Consider the following 18,858-nt stretch of genomic DNA (forward strand, 5'->3'; position numbering starts at 1 on the left):
CGCAACGGGGATTGAAGATTGAATGTGTTGAGTATACCTCGTATAGTAGGAACAGAGCAGAAATCACCCCATATATCTTGTGCACTTCGTTCGGAGAGTGAGAAGAATTAGCCCGTTCTGCACAACGCAATCAACATTTGGACGGGAACCTGAAGATACTATCTTTCTGGCGCTTGAAGATATCGGATATGAAGTAGCTTCACCCGCAGCTGGCGTCGTTTAAGACGACATCACTGGATAGAAGTAGGTTGTCTCAATTGTGATACGCCGTTACTGATTCCCAAATCCAATCTACTTTCGGAGGCGCAACGTCACTTATGCGTACCGGTTAACGTAGCCAAAATACTTATCTCGGTTTGATCCTTTCCTGGGTTACATAGTACTAGGCAACCAATCATAAGTCATTGGTTTAACGCAGGACTCGGGTAGCTTCGGATATCAGAAAACTTAGAATGGTGTTGGACTGGTGCCAATGCCATGCCGCAAGGGTTTCTCGTAGTGAAAAGCGAATAGTCGAATTTCAAATCTCGATGGGAGTTTGTGACAATGTTGTGACATTGACCGTCGGGTATTGTAAGGTAAAATAGTACAACCCAAGGTATAGAATTATCATCCCCCATATCTTACACATGCAACAATGTTCGAATTGCAGCTACATCATCCCTCCTCACAAGCGGCTTGGTGGAATAGGCGTATACACAGCATCAGTGAGTGCTTTTACCGCCTCCTCCGAGTGAGGCAGATACCTCACCGCCAGGCTCGCCTCAGCCCTATCCATCATCATCGTGTTCAGTTCAAAGGTAACCGAAACAAAACCAGAACTCACTCCTTCGGCATGTCAATAGAACTACGAAGCTGCGTGAATGTATCATATGTGTATTTCATAAACTGGTATCCGTCTGTCATAGGCAAGCGTCAGCGGCGGTCCTAGCCCAGTGGAATGGAAATCTCACAGCCTGACTCGCCAACTCCCGTAAATGGCAGTTCACTCACTGGCAGATAAATGTGGGTGAGTACCAATTCAAGGATGACGTCAATAACATACCAGCGAGCTGTTGGAAGGTGTCATTGAAAACAATACCACCACTGTGTGTTTGCGAGACAACTGTTGTAGAAAATTTGATTGTAATTGTCAGCATGAACCGACCGTCATCGGCCAAGTGAAACGTACGTCGTTGCTTCACGCTCTGGTTGTCACTGAAAGCATACAGAACTAGTGGATGAGATCTTGGTGCGATAAATCAGTCGACGAGTTAGATTTTGGGAGGAGAGCTTACCGTGCATTGACAAAGTCAACCGCCTGATCGAGCGAATCCACGGGCACGATAGGCAATATCGGACCAAAGAGTTCTCTATGGGTACCATGCCATCAGAATCACATTTCGAGCACAAGGGAATACTGACTCTTCTAGCAAAGAATCGCCGCCCGCAACATTCTTGACAATGGTGAGCTCGAGTCTTTTCCTCGCAGCGTCACTGCGACCCTTAAGAACGATTTCACCCGTTGTGCGGGAAAGAAGTGAAGTGAGGCGTTTATAGTGCGAATCTGACACGATACTTCCAAACGATGGCGAATCTAGCGCACCCTTTGGGAAGAATGCGTTATAATGCTTTTGAAATGCCTTGACCAGCTCATCCTGCTTGTCCCGTTGTACGAGGACATAATCAGGTGCCACGCAGATCTGTCAGAATGCCAATTCAGTACGCCGCATCAGGGAGTAGCTCGAAATTGGACCTTACCTGTCCTGCATTGTGACACTTGCCCCACAATATCCTCTTTGCAGCAAGATCGATATCGTATGCTGAGTCGATAATGACAGGACTCTTTCCACCTAATTCCAGTGTCATTGGCGTCAGGTGCTTAGCCGCAGCGCTGGCGACGATCCTAGCGACCTTGCCATTCCCTGTGTAGAAAATGTGGTCCCATTGAAGCTCCAGAAGCTTTGTAGTTTCGGGTATAGCACCATTAACGACACGGTACGCATTTGGGTCGAGGTACTTTGGCACAATTTCCTCCAAGAGCTGTGAGAAGGTGGGGACAAGCTCAGAGGGCTTTAGTACGACAGTGCAGCCGGCTGCGATTGCTCCAGTGAGAGGTTGGAAAGATAGCATCATAGGGAAGTTCCATGGTCTGTTTAAGCGAGATGTCAGGAAGTGGAATTGAGACAGTGTTCTTGCGTCTCACGAGATTATCAACACAGTACCCTTCGGAGCCTTGTATATCCTGAAACATGTACATATGATTATCAGTTATATTGATGGATCATCCTATCACTCACGTTGGGTTCCATGGCTTCTGCCGGTCAATCACCTCAGGATGTTCAGCCTTGACCCACTCTGGGAGCCGCTCTGCACTCTTCACAGCTCTTTTGATGACGCTGCCCAGTTCATTCGCCAGGACCTCTGTTCTTGGCTTTCCGAGGTCTTTATGTAGGGCGTCGCAAATGAGCTCCCGTTCATTCTGCGCCATGCGTGCAAGCTGGTATAGCTGGTGCTGACGCCACGGTATGGAATGTGTCAATCCGCTACGAAAGGTCGTTCGAAGAGCATCTCTGATCTTCACCGCTGGTTTAGATCATACGACGAGTGCTGAACAGACCGCACTTACCTTTGGGATGGTAGCGATTGTCGACATCTTTGAGTCGCAGAACAATGGATGATGAAGTGAAAGTCAAGTTCAAGTTACAGGCCCCAAAAAGACTAGCAGCTTAAAAACAACACGTTTCGGTTCAGGTCAAGGCGAAACAGCCGGTCAACGGGAAATGAGACTACCGAACCGTTGTGATAGCATACTTAGTCAAAGACTCGGAAGAACTTGAACTCCGCGGTAAGGCCGCAAGTACTTTCAAAGTAGCATAGGTATCAGTTGTATCTCTCTTCGTAGAACTGTACTGTGACATGTCAGCCACACCAAATCTCGGTCGAAGAGCTCAGGACGTAGGACGCAGCAACTGTCCGTATGTTTCATCGATGCGAAGAGCGAACTTGCATGCGGAATCCGCGGATGCATTTGTCATTTTTTTCCTTTTATATCATGCACTTTAAAGTTTAAACGCCTCGTTTTCTCGTATTACGTCACACGGTCACCTCGAGGCTCGGATGAGTCCTCTTATCGAACGATGTTGTATCGTTGTTTTTATTCTTCATCATCAAACGATGAAATGACACCAGCTGGCAACGCGGCATACTTACCCTACTAAATGAAAGAAAATCTTTTGGAGCTGACTCGGAAAAAAAGGCTCGAAACCGTCAAGAGTCTTCTCACCGGTTCTCCGATGGCCTAGTAGTAAACCCTTTTCGCACTTTTGCCCATCCATACCCTTGACCATAGTTTAAATTCATTCCTTTCAGATCATACACATCCAAGTGGATATCAGGAACCACGCGATCCTGTATCGTGCTGTCATTCGAAATCCTATCAACTCATCTGTGAAGAATGGTGAGGCCTCAACTCTCACAGAAACATCACTGACAGAACTGGCTAGAGGATACCGCGAAAAAAGTCTAGAGACCAATTCTACTCATCTCGCCGTACCGCATCATAAGTACTCACCGGGCCATCGGCACCTCTCAGAGTGGATACAGACCCGGTATCACCTTCCTTGATCTCACGGACTACCACTAACCTCAATAGTGTGCTCATGCCCGAGATCATGGGAGCTGACACCGTCAACTCGTAATGCCTCGACCGGCACCTATCTGGAGCGGGGAGACTCGGACTTACCATCACTGCCCCTAGCACTAGTAAATAAATGGTCGATGGATCAGACCGGTTCTCGTCCAAGGGAGGCCTTACTACTAATCTTGCGACACTCACAGGTGTGCATGTGTCGAATATCCTGAGGGATCAGCGTCCCGGAAATGCAAAATGCGTATCGTCATCTTCCCTCGCTGGCTCAGCGCAACACTGTATGCGGTAGTAAGTAATAGTCATTCACGTGAGCAAGCCAGCTCACAAGGTATGTCTCTACGTTGGAGTCGAGAGGTTTGTGGATAGGTGTTCGACGTTCGACTGGATGCTGTGATTCTCCTGCAAGTTGTTTGTCTTGAAAATCGAAGACATACTCTTGAGGCTCGTCATCTCCGACTCGGAGTGGGGCTAGTTGAATCACCAATCTCTCTTGATGGTTGCTACTGGTAATCGGTGCATTAGCATTCATGTTAGTGTTGGCATTTACGTTAATCGTTTGCAATGCGAGGGCCATTGCTTGGTATGTTTCGCGATAACTTGCCTTGTCTGGTATGCGAATCCGTCGGGATGCTGCGAGCCATGTGCACCTGAACCAAAGTTCTTGCGCTGACATGGGTAAACGGGACTCAGTCAGACTGAACACGCGGCTCGAGGTCATGCATGTGGGCGTGATAAGCTTGCTAGGATTTACCCTCCAAGAAACAGAAACAATGGTTGTCATTCACTAGGAATTACAACATGTCAAGAAATTGAACTAAATTTGAGAATCGGCAAGAGTATTTAAGAAATCTTTAGCATTCGTGCATTTGGTGGGTATGAGGTACGAGTGCATCGGTCAAGCAACATCAAGCGAGAGGACCATGCAAGTTATTCAGCTATGCACATTGTAAGATCAACAAGGTGAGATCTGGTGCGAAGCTGGACTTACGTCGACCTAGTAATTCATCAGTAAATGTCAAAAAAACCTGGATCAACTTATACAACTTATGTACCTGAACATCTGAAATCAGACTCTTTCCAGTAAATCAGATCAATAAGATACACAGTAGTCCAGACATCCAGTCCCCCCGGTGAATCAGATCAATAAGATACACAGTGGTCCAGACATTCAGTTCCCTCAGTTGTCCCAGTCTCACTCAGTCACTAAGTAGTTCAGACATTTAGTGGTTCAGGTAGTTCAGATTGATTCAGTTGATCAGTTGATCAGTTGATCAGTAGTTCAGACATTATCCTGTCCAGATGTCCCAGATTGTTCAGATACATTCAGTCATTCAGTAGTTCAACGATACAGGAGCATTTCAGTCGCCCAGCACACCCAGTAGTTCAGACATTTAGTTTTGCAGAGCTCCCAGATTTTAGTACTAGTCTTAAAGCAGATATTGACACCTCAGTGTAAGCACGCTGGCTTACCTGAGTTCTCATAATCAGTACATATACCGTCACTGATACTGAAACATAAGCTTTCAGTATTTCACCTTTTGGTGTAACGGTTATGCACGGCGGCGGTCTGACCATGTTACACTCAGCTGCTGATACTATGCAAGAAGATCGTCATCATGATTCTAGTAGTAACAGTGACAAGAATAGTACATGGGCTCGGACAGTGTCCGAGTCTACTACTACAGTAGTACTACAACAGTTATAGTACTAGTAGTAGAACAATGCGCGACACAACAATGAAGAAAAAAGCGATGAAAAAATGATGTAACGGAGACGCGGCTGGAACTACAATTTGGCATTCTTTCGTGATGGGCTGCAGTATGCCGTGGTCGTCAAACCTTCCTGCTCCTCTTGGTCGATCCACCACCCAACGAATTTTCCATCTCCAGTGCCTTGTGTTTGAGTAGATTCTCATGCCAAGAGGAATATCGATCGTATCCAGTCTGCTTCAACCCCCTCTGCAAGTAAGGCATCACCGTCTCCCAATCGAAGAGCAACGCCAGAGGAACCCATGTGCGACAAGCCAGTAGTGAAGGGTCCACGACAGCTGTGGAGGGTCTATTAAGACGAGGTAAGCAATCAGCAGCATGATTTTTGAAAAAATGCACTCGTCACTGTTGGACTCATCGCTGTTGGACTTGTCACTGTTGGACTTGTCACTGCTAGACTCCTCTGCAGCATCTTCGGCTGCCAGCTGATCAATGTGATTGAGGGTCATATCCTGAATTCTCAACAGGGTGTGTTGAAACAAACGTTGAACGTTTGCAAGGCTGGTGGTGTCAGCGTTTGGAGTCAGCTCCTATTATTGATGTCAGACGATACTACTTGATGAGGGAGACCACTCACCGCACATTGGTAAAACTCATTATCGTGGTCATTCAGATCAAGTTGTCCGGCAGGGCGACGGAGCCACGTAGTGACAGTGACTGTAACTGCGGACACCCAGTTGTGGTGAAACACGGTGACCAGTCTGGGAAATGGTTTGTTGTACTTGCGAATCCACTTTTGGAATGGCACTACTAACTCCACCTCGTTCAACGTATCAAACATCTTTGATGACTCCTTTGGCGGTAAGTGTCGTATATTTTCCTTGATATCGAACAACGTGAGGGCGACAATATTCAGGGCACCGTCGACATAATCTTGGAGTTTGAATAAGACATCTTCTCGTGTCTCAGAGTAGGACACCTCAGTTCCCCACAGTTGTAGCCGTTCGCTTTCTTTATCGTGGAACTCAACAAGTATGTCAGGCTGGCCAAGTGGTTTCGCTTGGGACCCTGACGTCCCACACCCGTTAAGGGTGGAGTTCATTTGGATCATGAATTCACCGTATTCTGGGGCGATACCCATGGATGCAAATACAGCATCCATGGATTTGCACAACGGCATCAGAAAATTCTCGTGAATTGGGCTAGGCAGGATTACAACAAGTTGTGAGGATGAGGGGGTGTATGATAGACTGAAAGCAAGGTGTTAGATGGCGATTATCGGATAATACTAGTACTTACTTGTACTGATCATCATCACTGGCGATGGCTTCCGCAATATATTCATAGTCATTGATTGACACATGGGAGAAGCTCTGCACGAGTCAGCCCAGGCCTGTGCAAAATTATCGTGTGAATATTCTCATACCTGGGAATCGTGGACTCCATGTCTTCGCCCTCTGATTTCAGCAACGATTTTCTTGCGCCAAACTGTTTAAGAAGGTTAACAAAGGATACAACACTACACACAGTAAAAAACCTACCACCTTTATTGATTTCATGAACTGATGGCTCTCTGAGTGTCGAAATTTGAAGACTAGTTTCAAATTGTGCGCAGGTGTCTGTACTAGATTGAATGGCCAAGCAGTTTGCCGAGGGTGTTGAATGATGTTTGACCAGTGGAGGGCCGCTTGTTGGGGAGTATTGTTTTTGCTGTGGTGTGGAGGGCTGAGATTTCCATGCTTGACTGCAATCATAGTAAACACTCTGTGCTCTGAGTGGTAGAGTAAGGGAGGTTGGCATGATAAGCCTGATTGGCACCTTACTATGTGCTAGCTTGCTTATATATATACAAATGCGGCTTCAGAAGCTCCGAGCCGTGCTGTCAAAGGAGTTGCGGAGTTTGCCGTGTCCAGCATGCCAGCACTTGTGAGGAGACTATTGTGGAGCATAGTACAGTCTGTACAGAATAGTAGTATAGTAAGGAAGACCAACATATAGTGTACAGTCTCCTAGTGGTTAATAAGCGATTTCATAAGCGTGATAATCTGAAAATTTATTAACATAGTAAGCTGAAAAAGCAACCAAAGAATCAGTGTGTTTGAGATGATGGGGAATGTCTTGTGAACCATAAACACCTATCAGGTGTGCTGCACACATGATACTGTCCAAGTGAATGACGGACACAAGCCGCTCACCGCTGTCGTCATCCAATTCAGGTTCTACCATCCACATGCCAGTGGATTTACATGGCTCATTGCCAATAGGAGCGAACTAACAAACCAACGCACATGGATATAGCTGACCACGATAAGTGATAGAAAAGAAGAGGATGACTTGAGCGACATATAGGCCCTGAAATCCGGGGAGAGAGGGGTCTTTTTCAGCAAATACACAGTCATGTCGAGCAGGACCATTGTACCAAGACCTGCAGCTGTGAATATGCTGGCGCTGCATTGTGTTAACTCCACAGATGTCACTTGGAGCGTGGAATGTTGCAACAGCCGAGTTGAAGACATCTACTCTCCCCTTGATAACTGGAAGAACACTGACATCTACTATATCAGCTGCTTGAATGGAAGCATTTGGATTGCGCTGATTGTATAGAAAGCGGCCCACTAGCTCAGGAAGATTCAGGCAGTTGATAAATGCAGCAATTTTGGGAAGCCGATGAGGGTACTCCATTGCTGAGTACTCTCATAAGTACTATATTGCTAGTAGAGAAATCATCGGTGCTCTTACCTCGAGTCTGGGCCAGTTCTACAGATGCTTGAATCCTAGTGAGTTCAGTATCTGGCTCAACATCTTAAAGATTGGAGTCATCTCTAAAATGAGCCTCCTCAGGATCAAACTCATCATCAGGATCCTCGAAGTCACCTTGATCAATGTCAGCAGGTTCCAATGAGGCTGGGTTTAGGAATCCGTGGGCAGCAAGGTGAGACTTGAATGCGGCAAGTTTATTGAGTCGCTGGTTGATCAAGAGCATCTGACCTAAAGGTAGGTGACGACTCGAGCGCCTCCAGGGTTTCTTGACGGTCTTGATGTGCTTCGACTCCGTGATCGACGAGCACAAGCCATTTGGGGCACCATAAAGCTCTATAAGTGTTTGATAATGTGTCAAGGCATGTTGGCGTGGAAGTGATATTCCATCTGGCATGACACCGGAGTCAATGAAAATGTTGCGCTCTTTATGAAACCGAGCCAAAGCATCGTCCAGTGCATCTAGGTCAGCCTCACTGAGGGTAGAACGACGTGTGAGATAGCAAAATTCCATAAAAGCGGAAATGGCTCGGACCATTTGATCTGGAACAAGGCCGGTAATCGCAGGAAGAAATACCTAGTATAACAAAATAATAGTATATTAGTTCAACTGTAGCTATCATAGTGAATCAACACCGCTACCTTCATCAGGGCCTTTGAATCATTACCTGTCCATTGTTTGAAGTGTCGACCTTCAGGGAAGCGTCTTAAACCAGGGAACGACGGAGCAGCAGAAACTCTGATATGATAGAAGCACATGAGTACATCACATATAGTAGCTTGATTGAGATACGTACCTTCGATCTATCTCAGCCATCGTTGCTGCAGCCTTAGATGTTCCGAATGTCTTCGCCAAATATTTTTCGACCCAGGTAACAAGGTGGTCCTTGAACAAACCTTTAATCACCTGGTGGAGCAGATCGGGTGACAACAACTCATGAATATTTGCCTGAGGAAATGAGGCTGTAAATGGCTAAAACACTTAATGAATTGGCAATGTCTCGTCGGAGGTGAGATAGTAGTACTTACCATAATATCATCGACGATCCCCCAGTTGTCCCATAACACTTTCCATGCATACGTGTCCCTCAATAGTTCAGTGAATTCATGTGTTCAGAGGTGACCTGCATTCTTCTCATCCAAGTCTTTTCTTGAGGCAGTACACCTAATCAAAACCGCAAAATCAGCATCTGAAAAAAATAAACAGTATAGAGACATTGTTGCATACCTCGGGCACCAGCCTTGAACAATACAGGAAAGTAAACATTACTCGGGGTAATCGGCGATATATGGTCCGAGCCCATAAATTGCGCGACGGTAATGTCCATCAGGACATAATGTCACCTCTGGTGTAGTCATTGCGGGTTGAAGTGATGAGAGAATTGCCTTCAGTGACCTGTGGAACAAGTGACAGCGGAAGTCGCGAAATTCTTGATCATTTTGATGTTCTCGATCAGCTGAATGAGAAGGACAATGGTTATCAAAACTGTCTGTCCAATAGTACACGAACTACTAGTTACATTTAGGGATAGCCAAAAACCCTGCCAAGCTAACAGCATTAACGTGAGCGCGTCAAATATTGTTACATATGTTTCCGTTTGAAATGTACAGCAGATAGTATTCATTGTTTCCAGTTGCAACTGACACGGTCGTCTTGTCGCTACCCAAGATGACAGGAACGAACATTGCGCCGTGACATTCGGGGTCCTCTGACAGTTCATTCTAAGAGGTCGTTAGTATACATTATAGGATTGCTAGCTATTCAACATACACATTGGTTCCACGCCCAATTTCCAGACATGAAATCACCGAAGACCCTCTCATGGTTGTTACCATACACTTGGCGTGGAGCATGGTCAAAACCATCCTTGAAGTCAGGGTTTGACAACTGGTTGCGCAGCAACATACGTGGGTCCCGAAACCACACATCATATTCAGCAAGCTTCCATTGAGGTGCTGACGGGTCACCAGTGAGACTGTTCGCGTCGCCATGCTGGACGGTGAGGCTCTGCCAGGGTACGTCGCCCTGATCTATCGCATCAATGGTATCATAGAGGTCTTTTTTGTTAGCATATGGAGGGGGCTTCCCACTTCCGCCCTCACTCCCATTGACCTCGGCCCAGATGTGCATCAGCTCGTCAAACTGAGTCCCCGGCATTTCGTTATGTCAAAAGACGAAATCAGCGAGGGAGAAGTGACCTCGATTGGAAAATGGATGCCATGGTGATTTTGGCTTCTCGTGAGGGAGAGGTTGTGATCCATCGAGGTCATTGCCATCCATATCACAAGGAGTTCCTGTATGGACAATGAATGGTCAGCCACTGGACCAGACAATAGTCACTAACGATTACTTACCATCAATCACAGAGTGCCGTACAAAGTATGCATTCAGCGGAGGTGCATTGTTGGAGTCGCTCCTGCTATCGACATCTGTGTCGGGTTGTTGACCAACATTGTTGTCGAAGTGATGATGCTCCGTGGGCTGCGGTTGGTGTTGAGGGATACGAGAAGGGGGTAGTACTAAATTGGTGTGCACAGTGTTTCTGTGGTTGGCGAGGCCTGCATGAGTCAAAAATCCCTTGCGACACTGAGCATTGATAGGGTTGGTGCAGAAAAACTTGCGTGGTCGGTAGGTAGGTCGTTGAGGCATTATCCGCGCAAGATGGAGATTACCTATGCCCTATACACCGGCGAGGGCAATTAGTTTCATGTGTGTTTTTGACGAATATTAGTTACATACCGAATAAATGTATGCAATGTGTTCTTGTCACAAGAAGTGACTTCGCAAGTGTTGTACTTGAGGCTTGCGTTGATCTGAGGAGCACTGGGTTACTAATTAGCCGACTTTGCAATAAAATAAACCAAAAACTGACGGGGAAAATTAGGACTTGATACTGGAAATTTCCACACTCACATGTATATAGTAGGTCAGCAAACAAACTTGCTATTTTACCATTAAATTACTGCACATAGACACATCAGCATGGTGGACACTCGTAAAGCAAACAAGCATGCTCACCCAGGATTAGTCGACCGGCCGCCTCTCCGTTGATCGCGAGACGAGATCCTCAAGGAAAAGAAAAAGGCAGCTGACCTTAAGAAAAAGAGTAAGGGTAAGACATCCAACAATGTCGTCGAGATGGAGGAGGCGATACGTGCCAAAGAAACTCAAGATAGAGCGGAGGCACGTCAACCGTGTGGACCCAGTGTGCTGAAAACAACCAGACCATTGAAGACAACAAAACTGATGACTCAGAATCATACAAGGGGTAAGTGTGCACCTTACTTTTGTTTACTGTTAATTGCAATCACACACCACAGACACAACCACGATGAATCAAGATGATGATGCAAGCCTCAAGGACACTGCAAATGGGAATTGTGCAACGCAAAGTCAAAAGGATAGTCGCGAGGAGAATGTGAGGCTCACCAAACGCACATTCAATGACTCAGAGTTTGATGACGTTGAGTAAGCTATCTCTATTTGAAATTAATCAGTGCTTAAACATGAATTGCCCTCACTACCACCATGGACCTTATACGCGCACCAATCAACTATTTTAGATGACGTCCCTCCAAAAAGACTAAAGCCTCAGCAGTGTCAACCTTTCACTCTACCTCTCAACCAGCTACATCTGGTGTCATCCCTGGCTGGTCTTCCATTGTGGAAGCTAGCATGCCAAATCACAACAAGAAACCTGCTTTTCCCTACAGAAAAATAGCTTCACTAGTTCAGCATTCACAGCCAGCTCCAAACAGCTTGTCCGCAGATTCATGCACATCAGGTATGTGATTTAAGGCATCTTTCTGACACATCTAGTATATTTTCACAAACTCAGGCAGGAACACCTCAGTAAATCCCTTCTCAGGACTTGATGATCATCCTGATCTCCCTGATGTTCCTCCAGACGTCGAAATCATCAAGGCGCAGAAGCCAATTATTTCTGTAGGTCGCGTCAATTTGTTTCAAACTGTTGCCTTATCTCAGATGGAGCAGAAATCGTCATCTCAAAGAGCTCCAACATGTGGTGTTTCACCTCGAGGCAGTGTAGGGGAGGCACAGAGGCAAACGAGTACTGATGACATACCAGAATGGCCCGCCACCTCGTCAAGTGTGTCGAAGGAGCAAGGAGATCGAGTATGGCCTGATCCGTCTCTAAGCGGTGCAGATAGGACATCATCACAGAGCTTATCGGAGAGCAAGACACAAGGAACCGCACGACGGACAGTGCCACTGTCACTTTTTCGCTTCACCGTACTGCTCGATTCTTCTGACAATGATGCCCCATCGTCCACTCAGCTCAAGAACAGTGACTCTAAGTTCAGGTCTGATGTTGACATGGACGCCCCAATGTCTGCCCAGCCTAGCAAGAGATCCAAAGTCGACCCAGAGCCCAGCTCCAATCACGATATGGATCATACTAATAACACCGTTGACAGCATTGGCAATAATGCCATTGAGATTGACAATCGCCTCAGCAACAGTGAGGGTCCCAGCGACATTGAGGGTCCCAACAATGATAACCCCAGCGACGTTGACGATAACGCTAGTGATTGGAGTGATACTCTTGTGAAGGAGAATAGGGATGTCAGTATGGATAACGGGGAAGACTGTGACTTGAGGCACAAGGACAGGAACAACCGCAAAACTATGGAGCATAAAATACAACTTAAACCCAATTCTTCCAGGCAACGTAGTGTCCAGTCCCTCAAGCACTATGCCTTCAAGACATGTATTCAAATTTCACAAGATAAGCTCTCCACAAATAGCGCCCAGTCAAAGGTAATTGTATTCATTTACATGCGCAAATACAAACTAACATTTTTACACTAAACTTACAGGGTATGATGGCCCTCGCCATTGCCAAGGTAAGTGATGTCCCCTTCATGCTTAATCATCTAAGTTCAAATTCACAGACATCATCCACGGCTAACGCCAAGTCAAAGCAGAAGTCTTCGATGTGACGTGGACTAGCGACCTGTGAAGCTGATGACAATGCCACAGACCGTGATAATGACACAGACTTTGATCGAAGTGGCAGCACCGCTCATGTCCAAGGAAAGATGCGCCACTGTAAATGCCAACTGAGCCAAAATTTTCAGAACGAGGATCTTCCACCTGGAACAATTCGTCATTTTAGGACGGTGTAGAGACTCATGCCTCTCATTGTGCAATATGGCAGTTTTCACTGGGGAGTACATGGCACGAACTTGTAGCATCACTCTGTGTGCTACCTGCAGCTATCTCTATATGAGGCGCAGCTTTCCCGCGCAACGCGCGCCATGCGCGCGTACCTTTCCCGCGCTTCACGATGTATATGCGCGCGCGCTTTCCCGCGCTGTAGCGCCCTATAGCGCCAGCCATCCGGAAGCATCCATCCACTGTCCACCAAGTTCCCTAGTGCGTATATTTCCATTTCTCACATTTGCTGATCATTCCATCTTTATTTTTATCATGGACCCTTACTTACATATATCTTTACATACCTTACTCGGTAGCGCTTCGGCTCCGCATGACAGCGCTTAGGCGCCATACTTAAGCGCCAGCAGTACATATTTGTTTAAAAACTTACTCTCCCACCAGAACGACAGAGGACTTACTGGTTACTACCCACTATTCACCTAGCAGAACATAGTAGAAATCTATTTGTTTACACCTCGCATCTCTCTTCTCTTGTCTTACACCATATCATCTCTTAAGCAAACTCACTCTTACTCTCTCTCATATCTGTATACACGCGCACGCTTTCCCGCGCTTCGCGCCATACACGCGCGTATTCCCGCGCCTCGCGCGCACCTGCGCTTTCCCGCGCTTCGCATTGGCCAACCAGTAGCGCTTTCAGCGCATACCTCTAGATCCTTGCTGCACTCGCTTCCCCTTTAGGGTCGAACGCACTTGTCATCTCAAGTATAGCAGACTAGGCAACGCGCGACCTTACAACAATTATAGATACAGTCAGGAGCATTGTTCGTGCCTCGCTGTATCGTTGAACCTTCAACGGTTTTTACGCCAATGTGGTTCGAGCTCATTGCACAATTTGAAGAGCCTTGGGATATAGCAGATCGAGTTCCAGATGCGCAACAACTTTGGGACCGTTGTTTTACAGGTCACTCACACACCCTCCAGAAGAAGAATGATCCGGTGTTCTTCCTAGTAAGCAGCTTGTTTTCCATGTTCTCACTACTCATGTTCCTGCAGATCAAGCAATGCACGTACGACTGGCGCAGCATGTTCGCAACATGTGGCGAAAAGGCCGTGATGGCCTTCATCTCACAGCAGGTCACAGGCTTTCATACACCCGTTGAAATTGAAGCATACGTTGAATGGGCCATCCCCCAAACTCAGGCCTTTCATGATGATGAAGGCAGAGGAAACGCTCCACCTCCGATCTTCCCATTCATGTGGGCCAATGTTGACGAGAGCGACTCTGAGAATCCAGTAAGTGGCTAGCTCTCAACTGAGCAAATTCATTAACTGGTGTTTTAGATAGGGAAGGGGCCATTTCAGCACAAGACAATCCTCGATACATTTGCCTTCTATCTCGAAAGTATAGCTGCGATACCTGATGGCCTCTGGAAGACCTCGTCCCCCAAAGCTGCACTTGCCCTCGCAACTGTCGCGGTATGTTTGTTTTATGTCTTCCTCGACAGTTGTCTCACGTGTATTCACAAGGTCGAGAGAGCATGGAAGCAATGGGCTACAGGTGAATTAGTCCAGGACTCATTCAATGATAAATTTTTGTTGGCGATGTGGAATCTTCCAACACAAGAGGTCCTTGAATCCATCGACAAACTCAAACCTCACACATGGATGAAAATACTCGAAGGAGCTGCGCACTTCATTGGGGCCCATAAGCCCAAGTCCATACGAGCTCAACAATGTTACACAGGTGGAGCAGGATTATCAGGAAGGGCTTTATGTTACGGGTCCGAGTCCGAGTCCGAGTCCGAGTCCGAGTCCAAGTCCAAGTCCAAGTCCGAGTCCAAGTCTGAGTAGTAGGTTAGAAATTTGTATGGTCAGGTCTACTACAGCTATGAATGGACTGTTTTGTTTGGTATTCTGGTGCTTGGGCAGACTGATAGACTGTTGTTTGAGAATTGACTGCCACTGTGGAATGCTTAAATCATTGGGATATTTGATTTCCTGCAAAGCTAGTCTACTGAAACACTAGGCTACTATGGAACTGTGAACTTGGAATACTCGGCTACTAGACCACTAGATTACTTGATTACTAGGCTACTATGGAACTATGAACTTGGAATACTCGGCTACTAGACTACTAGATTACTAGGCTACTATAGAACTGTGGACTTGAAATACTCAGCTACTGGGCTACTGTTCTATTGGAATAATGGTCTACTGGTTATGCTGGAATACCTGATAGCCTGGTCAACTGAATACCTGCTATGCCGATCATCCTAGTATACTGAAGAACTGATGAGTCTGGAATGTCGAAACAACTGGATGGCTGATGACCTGAGTGGTTGAACTCACTGGAACATCTGATATACTGGATGATTATAATGACTGAAAGTCTAATCAGTCTGAATAACTGGATGACTGAATTCAGAAATGGACGCTACAGATTCCAGAAGAAATCTGGATGTCTGAAGTTACTGATATGCTGAATTCAGGCTCCTCAGGTGGATAAGTGAGGTCCAGGATTTTTTGGCATCTTCTGATGTTTGTGACGCGAGCAGCCTGAGGACATTGCATGAGAATATAATACAATTTAAGAGGCAAGGCTTACAGGGGGTTACTTGCGCTTCTCGTCATCATCATCCTGGGGACATTCCATGAGAACATGATATGATCAAAGGTGATGTGAGGCTCACAATTATAGCAGTCCTAGCAGCCTGAAGACATTATGTTATGAGAGTATGATACAATCTAAAGCGAGGAGAGGCTTACGGGGGCTGCCCTGCGCCTCTCGTTGTCGTCATCCTGGAAACATTGCATGAGAACGTGATATGATTGAAGGCGATGAAGGTTCGACGATACAGCGAGGCACGAACAGTGCTCCTGACTGTATCTATAATTGTTGTAAGGTCGTGCGTTGCCTAGTCTGCTATACTTGAGATGACAAGTGCGTTCGACCCTAAAGGGGAAGCGAGTGCAGCAAGGATCTAGAGGTATGCGCTGAAAGCGCTACTGGTTGGCCAGTGCGAAGCGCGGGAAAGCGCAGGTGCGCGCAAGGCGCGAGAATGCGCGAAGCGCGGGAATGCGCGCGCGTGTATGCGGAAACAAGAGAGAGTAAGAGTGAGTTTGCTTAGGTGATAATATGATGTAAGACAAGAGAAGGGAGATGCAAGGTGTAAACAAATAGATTTCTACTATGTTCTGCTAGGTAAATAGTGGGTAGTGACCAGTAAGTCCTCTGTCGTTCTGGTGGGAGAGTAAGTCTGTAAGTAAGTATGTACTGCTGGCGCTTAAGTATGGCGCCTAAGCGCTGTCATGCGGAGCCGAAGCACTACCGAGTAAGGTATGTAAAGATATATGTAAGTAAGGGTCCATGATAAAAATAAAGATGGAACAATATGCAAATGTGAGAAATGGAAATATACGCACTAGGGAACTTGGTGGACAGTGGATGGATGCTTCCGGATGGCTGGCGCTATAGGGCGCTCAAGCGCGGGAAAGCGCGCGCGCATATACATCGTGAAGCGCGGGAAAGGTACGCGCGCATGGCGCGCGTTGTGCGGGAAAGCTGCGCCTCATATAGAGATAGCTGCAGGTAGCACACAGAGTGATGCTACAAGTTCGTGCCATGTACTCCCCAGTGAAAACTGCCATATTGCACAATGAGAGGCATGAGTCTCTACAGCGATGTGAGGCTCACAATGATAGCAGTCCTAGCAGCCTGAGGACATTGTATTGTGAGAGTATGATACAATTTAAAGCGAGGAGAGGTGTACATGGGTTTCCTTGCGCTTCTCAAAATCCTGTGAATATTGTATGACAACATGATACAATTCAAGGCGAGACGAGGCTTACAAGGGCCTTTGCTCTAGCATGCTGTGAACATTGTGTGACAATATGATACAATTAAAGACGAGGCGAGGCTTACCACTGGCGCTCCAGCGCTGACAAGGGCTGACAGGCCGAGGAGCACAACGAGAACAGTAGAGGGGCGAATAAACATGATGATCAGTTGATGGAGAGGTTGTTGGCCACTTGAATGTTGGTACTGTCTGTTTTATACTGATGTAAAGTTGTATGTTGGATATGGTCGGACTGCTGGCATTGAATCAATGACTAAGACAGTTCGATGGTATTCGTCCACGGGTTTTGGCCATCAAGGTATACGTGGTAGTGCAAGATTCATGATGAGCTAGACAGTCTTAATGCCAGTGAGCGAGCGCAAAATACAAGTTGAAAGTAGTTACAAATTGTTCTGCAACCCGTGTTCGGTTTGAACTTGAGTGAAGAAAGTGGATAATATAAGGTTCACACCATGATTCTAGACTATCACACAGTTTAATGTATCAGTGGTGTATGATAGCGTGAAAAGACGCACTCTAAAACTCTACCCAGTCTGGAGGCCAGCTTCTGAACACCCTCATCGAAATGCTACTTTTCCCAAGTTCAACAGACTGGTGGACACCGTAGAATGCAGCAATTAATCTTGTCCGCAAGAAACTCGTCATGAGACACTGCAACACCTTATGAAGAAACCCTCGGCTGGCTTTACAGCAAGTCTGGGAATCCAAATTTCTGGCAGTCTCCATGCAGGTTGGTAGATCTGTTCATCTGTGCCAAACTTATCAGTTAGATTTCAACTTTGTCATGCCATACCACATATGAGCTCATTTTTTCGACTAGTTACACATCTGGAACACGTCAATTGATGTAGCGACCTCCAAGCTTGGCCTCAGGCTTGCCTGAAAGGCTGCAGATGGTTTGGGCTAAGTTTGTCTGTCTCGTGCACTGACAGGCTGGCTGGTTTGGTCATCCGACCTATTGGAGGCGCTACTCGCCTATGATTCAACCGGCTTTTTTGTCCTCTGTGCTTACCTGCCAATGGACTTGACCACTGTGGACCTTCCAGATTCCAAACTGTTTGCACTCATGAAGGCATCTCTGAAATACTTAGTTCGGGCTACAGGCTATAGTTTTGTATAGTCTTGTCATTAATGTGCTAGGGTCCTTGAAATGCACATTAGAGTGAACCTGTCAAATACAGCCAGATTCAGAAATTCGTATTCATATTCAGCTAATTGGGGTGATGATGAGGGAAGCAATAGCCCCACTCAATTCCATTTTATTTTTCTCATTTTATTTTTTAGCGAGTGAGTGTAGATTGCTGTGGGGAACAAGAAATAAAATGATATATTGGACTGCAGGTATGTTGTTCAGCACTCATCATTGCGGAGTTTCAACAATGCGAGCGCGGGGATGCTACTTGTCTCTAGTACCTACAATCATCAATGCATCATACGTCATGGCACATCTACGATGTCTCGGACGCAAGCCCCTAAAGCACCATCAGTCTACAGCTAAACAACTTGAGTTCCTGGCCATTGCACAACTGGCTGCAGCAGAAGATGATGACAACGAACTTCTTGGCCTTGCACTGGCAGCACTGGCCGCAGACCATAGATGGAAATCGCTCAGTAAGAAATATGGCATATGTGGAGAATACAACCACCCAAAATCTAAGGATTTCTTCGATATTCTGCTTGGACACTCTAGTGAAAGACAATTCAAAGCTTGGTTTTGGTAAAGAGACTGTTCACTGATGTGTTCCATCTTCTCAAAGA

At 46.4% G+C, this 18,858-nt stretch overlaps 4 protein-coding genes across 4 annotated transcripts; 1 reads left to right on the forward strand and 3 right to left on the reverse strand.

The window, feature by feature from the left end:
- Window positions 1–506: 506 nt before the first annotated feature.
- F5147DRAFT_638041 (aldehyde dehydrogenase) lies at window positions 507–2,990 on the reverse strand. The gene is made up of 11 exons (XM_041432961.1): window positions 2,609–2,990; window positions 2,280–2,557; window positions 2,186–2,224; window positions 1,741–2,131; window positions 1,405–1,682; window positions 1,278–1,352; window positions 1,172–1,227; window positions 1,046–1,105; window positions 954–992; window positions 827–899; window positions 507–770 (listed from the first exon to the last, which is right to left on the reverse strand). Exons 1-11 carry the CDS (start codon window positions 2,633–2,635, stop codon window positions 668–670), a joined length of 1,419 nt encoding a protein of 472 aa, XP_041291251.1. The 5' UTR covers window positions 2,636–2,990; the 3' UTR covers window positions 507–667.
- Window positions 2,991–5,463: 2,473 nt separating this feature from the next.
- F5147DRAFT_805686 (uncharacterized protein) lies at window positions 5,464–7,140 on the reverse strand (the record flags this gene model as incomplete). Its single annotated transcript, XM_041443352.1, has 7 exons — window positions 5,464–5,689; window positions 5,740–5,930; window positions 5,978–6,101; window positions 6,156–6,590; window positions 6,640–6,713; window positions 6,767–6,828; window positions 6,882–7,140. 7 exons carry the CDS (start codon window positions 7,138–7,140, stop codon window positions 5,464–5,466), a joined length of 1,371 nt encoding a protein of 456 aa, XP_041291252.1.
- Window positions 7,141–7,356: 216 nt separating this feature from the next.
- F5147DRAFT_746448 (uncharacterized protein) lies at window positions 7,357–10,747 on the reverse strand (the record flags this gene model as incomplete). Its single annotated transcript, XM_041439844.1, has 14 exons — window positions 7,357–7,611; window positions 7,675–7,866; window positions 7,891–8,024; window positions 8,080–8,130; window positions 8,215–8,674; window positions 8,740–8,836; window positions 8,895–9,070; window positions 9,127–9,184; window positions 9,368–9,554; window positions 9,618–9,638; window positions 9,684–9,819; window positions 9,869–10,240; window positions 10,274–10,392; window positions 10,453–10,747. 14 exons carry the CDS (start codon window positions 10,745–10,747, stop codon window positions 7,357–7,359), a joined length of 2,553 nt encoding a protein of 850 aa, XP_041291253.1.
- Window positions 10,748–11,225: 478 nt separating this feature from the next.
- Window positions 11,226–15,094, forward strand: F5147DRAFT_654169 (uncharacterized protein; the record flags this gene model as incomplete). The annotated part of the gene is made up of 11 exons (XM_041433848.1): window positions 11,226–11,303; window positions 11,354–11,366; window positions 11,419–11,566; window positions 11,812–11,882; window positions 11,937–12,043; window positions 12,086–12,880; window positions 12,940–12,966; window positions 14,225–14,251; window positions 14,297–14,536; window positions 14,585–14,719; window positions 14,771–15,094. 11 exons carry the CDS (start codon window positions 11,226–11,228, stop codon window positions 15,092–15,094), a joined length of 1,965 nt encoding a protein of 654 aa, XP_041291254.1.
- Between the last annotated feature and the right edge of the window lie 3,764 nt (window positions 15,095–18,858).

The sequence above is a fragment of the Suillus discolor genome (genome assembly GCF_016758755.1).
Source record: "Suillus discolor strain FC423 chromosome Unknown F5147scaffold_38, whole genome shotgun sequence".
In the NCBI taxonomy this organism is placed as follows: Eukaryota; Fungi; Basidiomycota; class Agaricomycetes; order Boletales; family Suillaceae; genus Suillus; species Suillus discolor.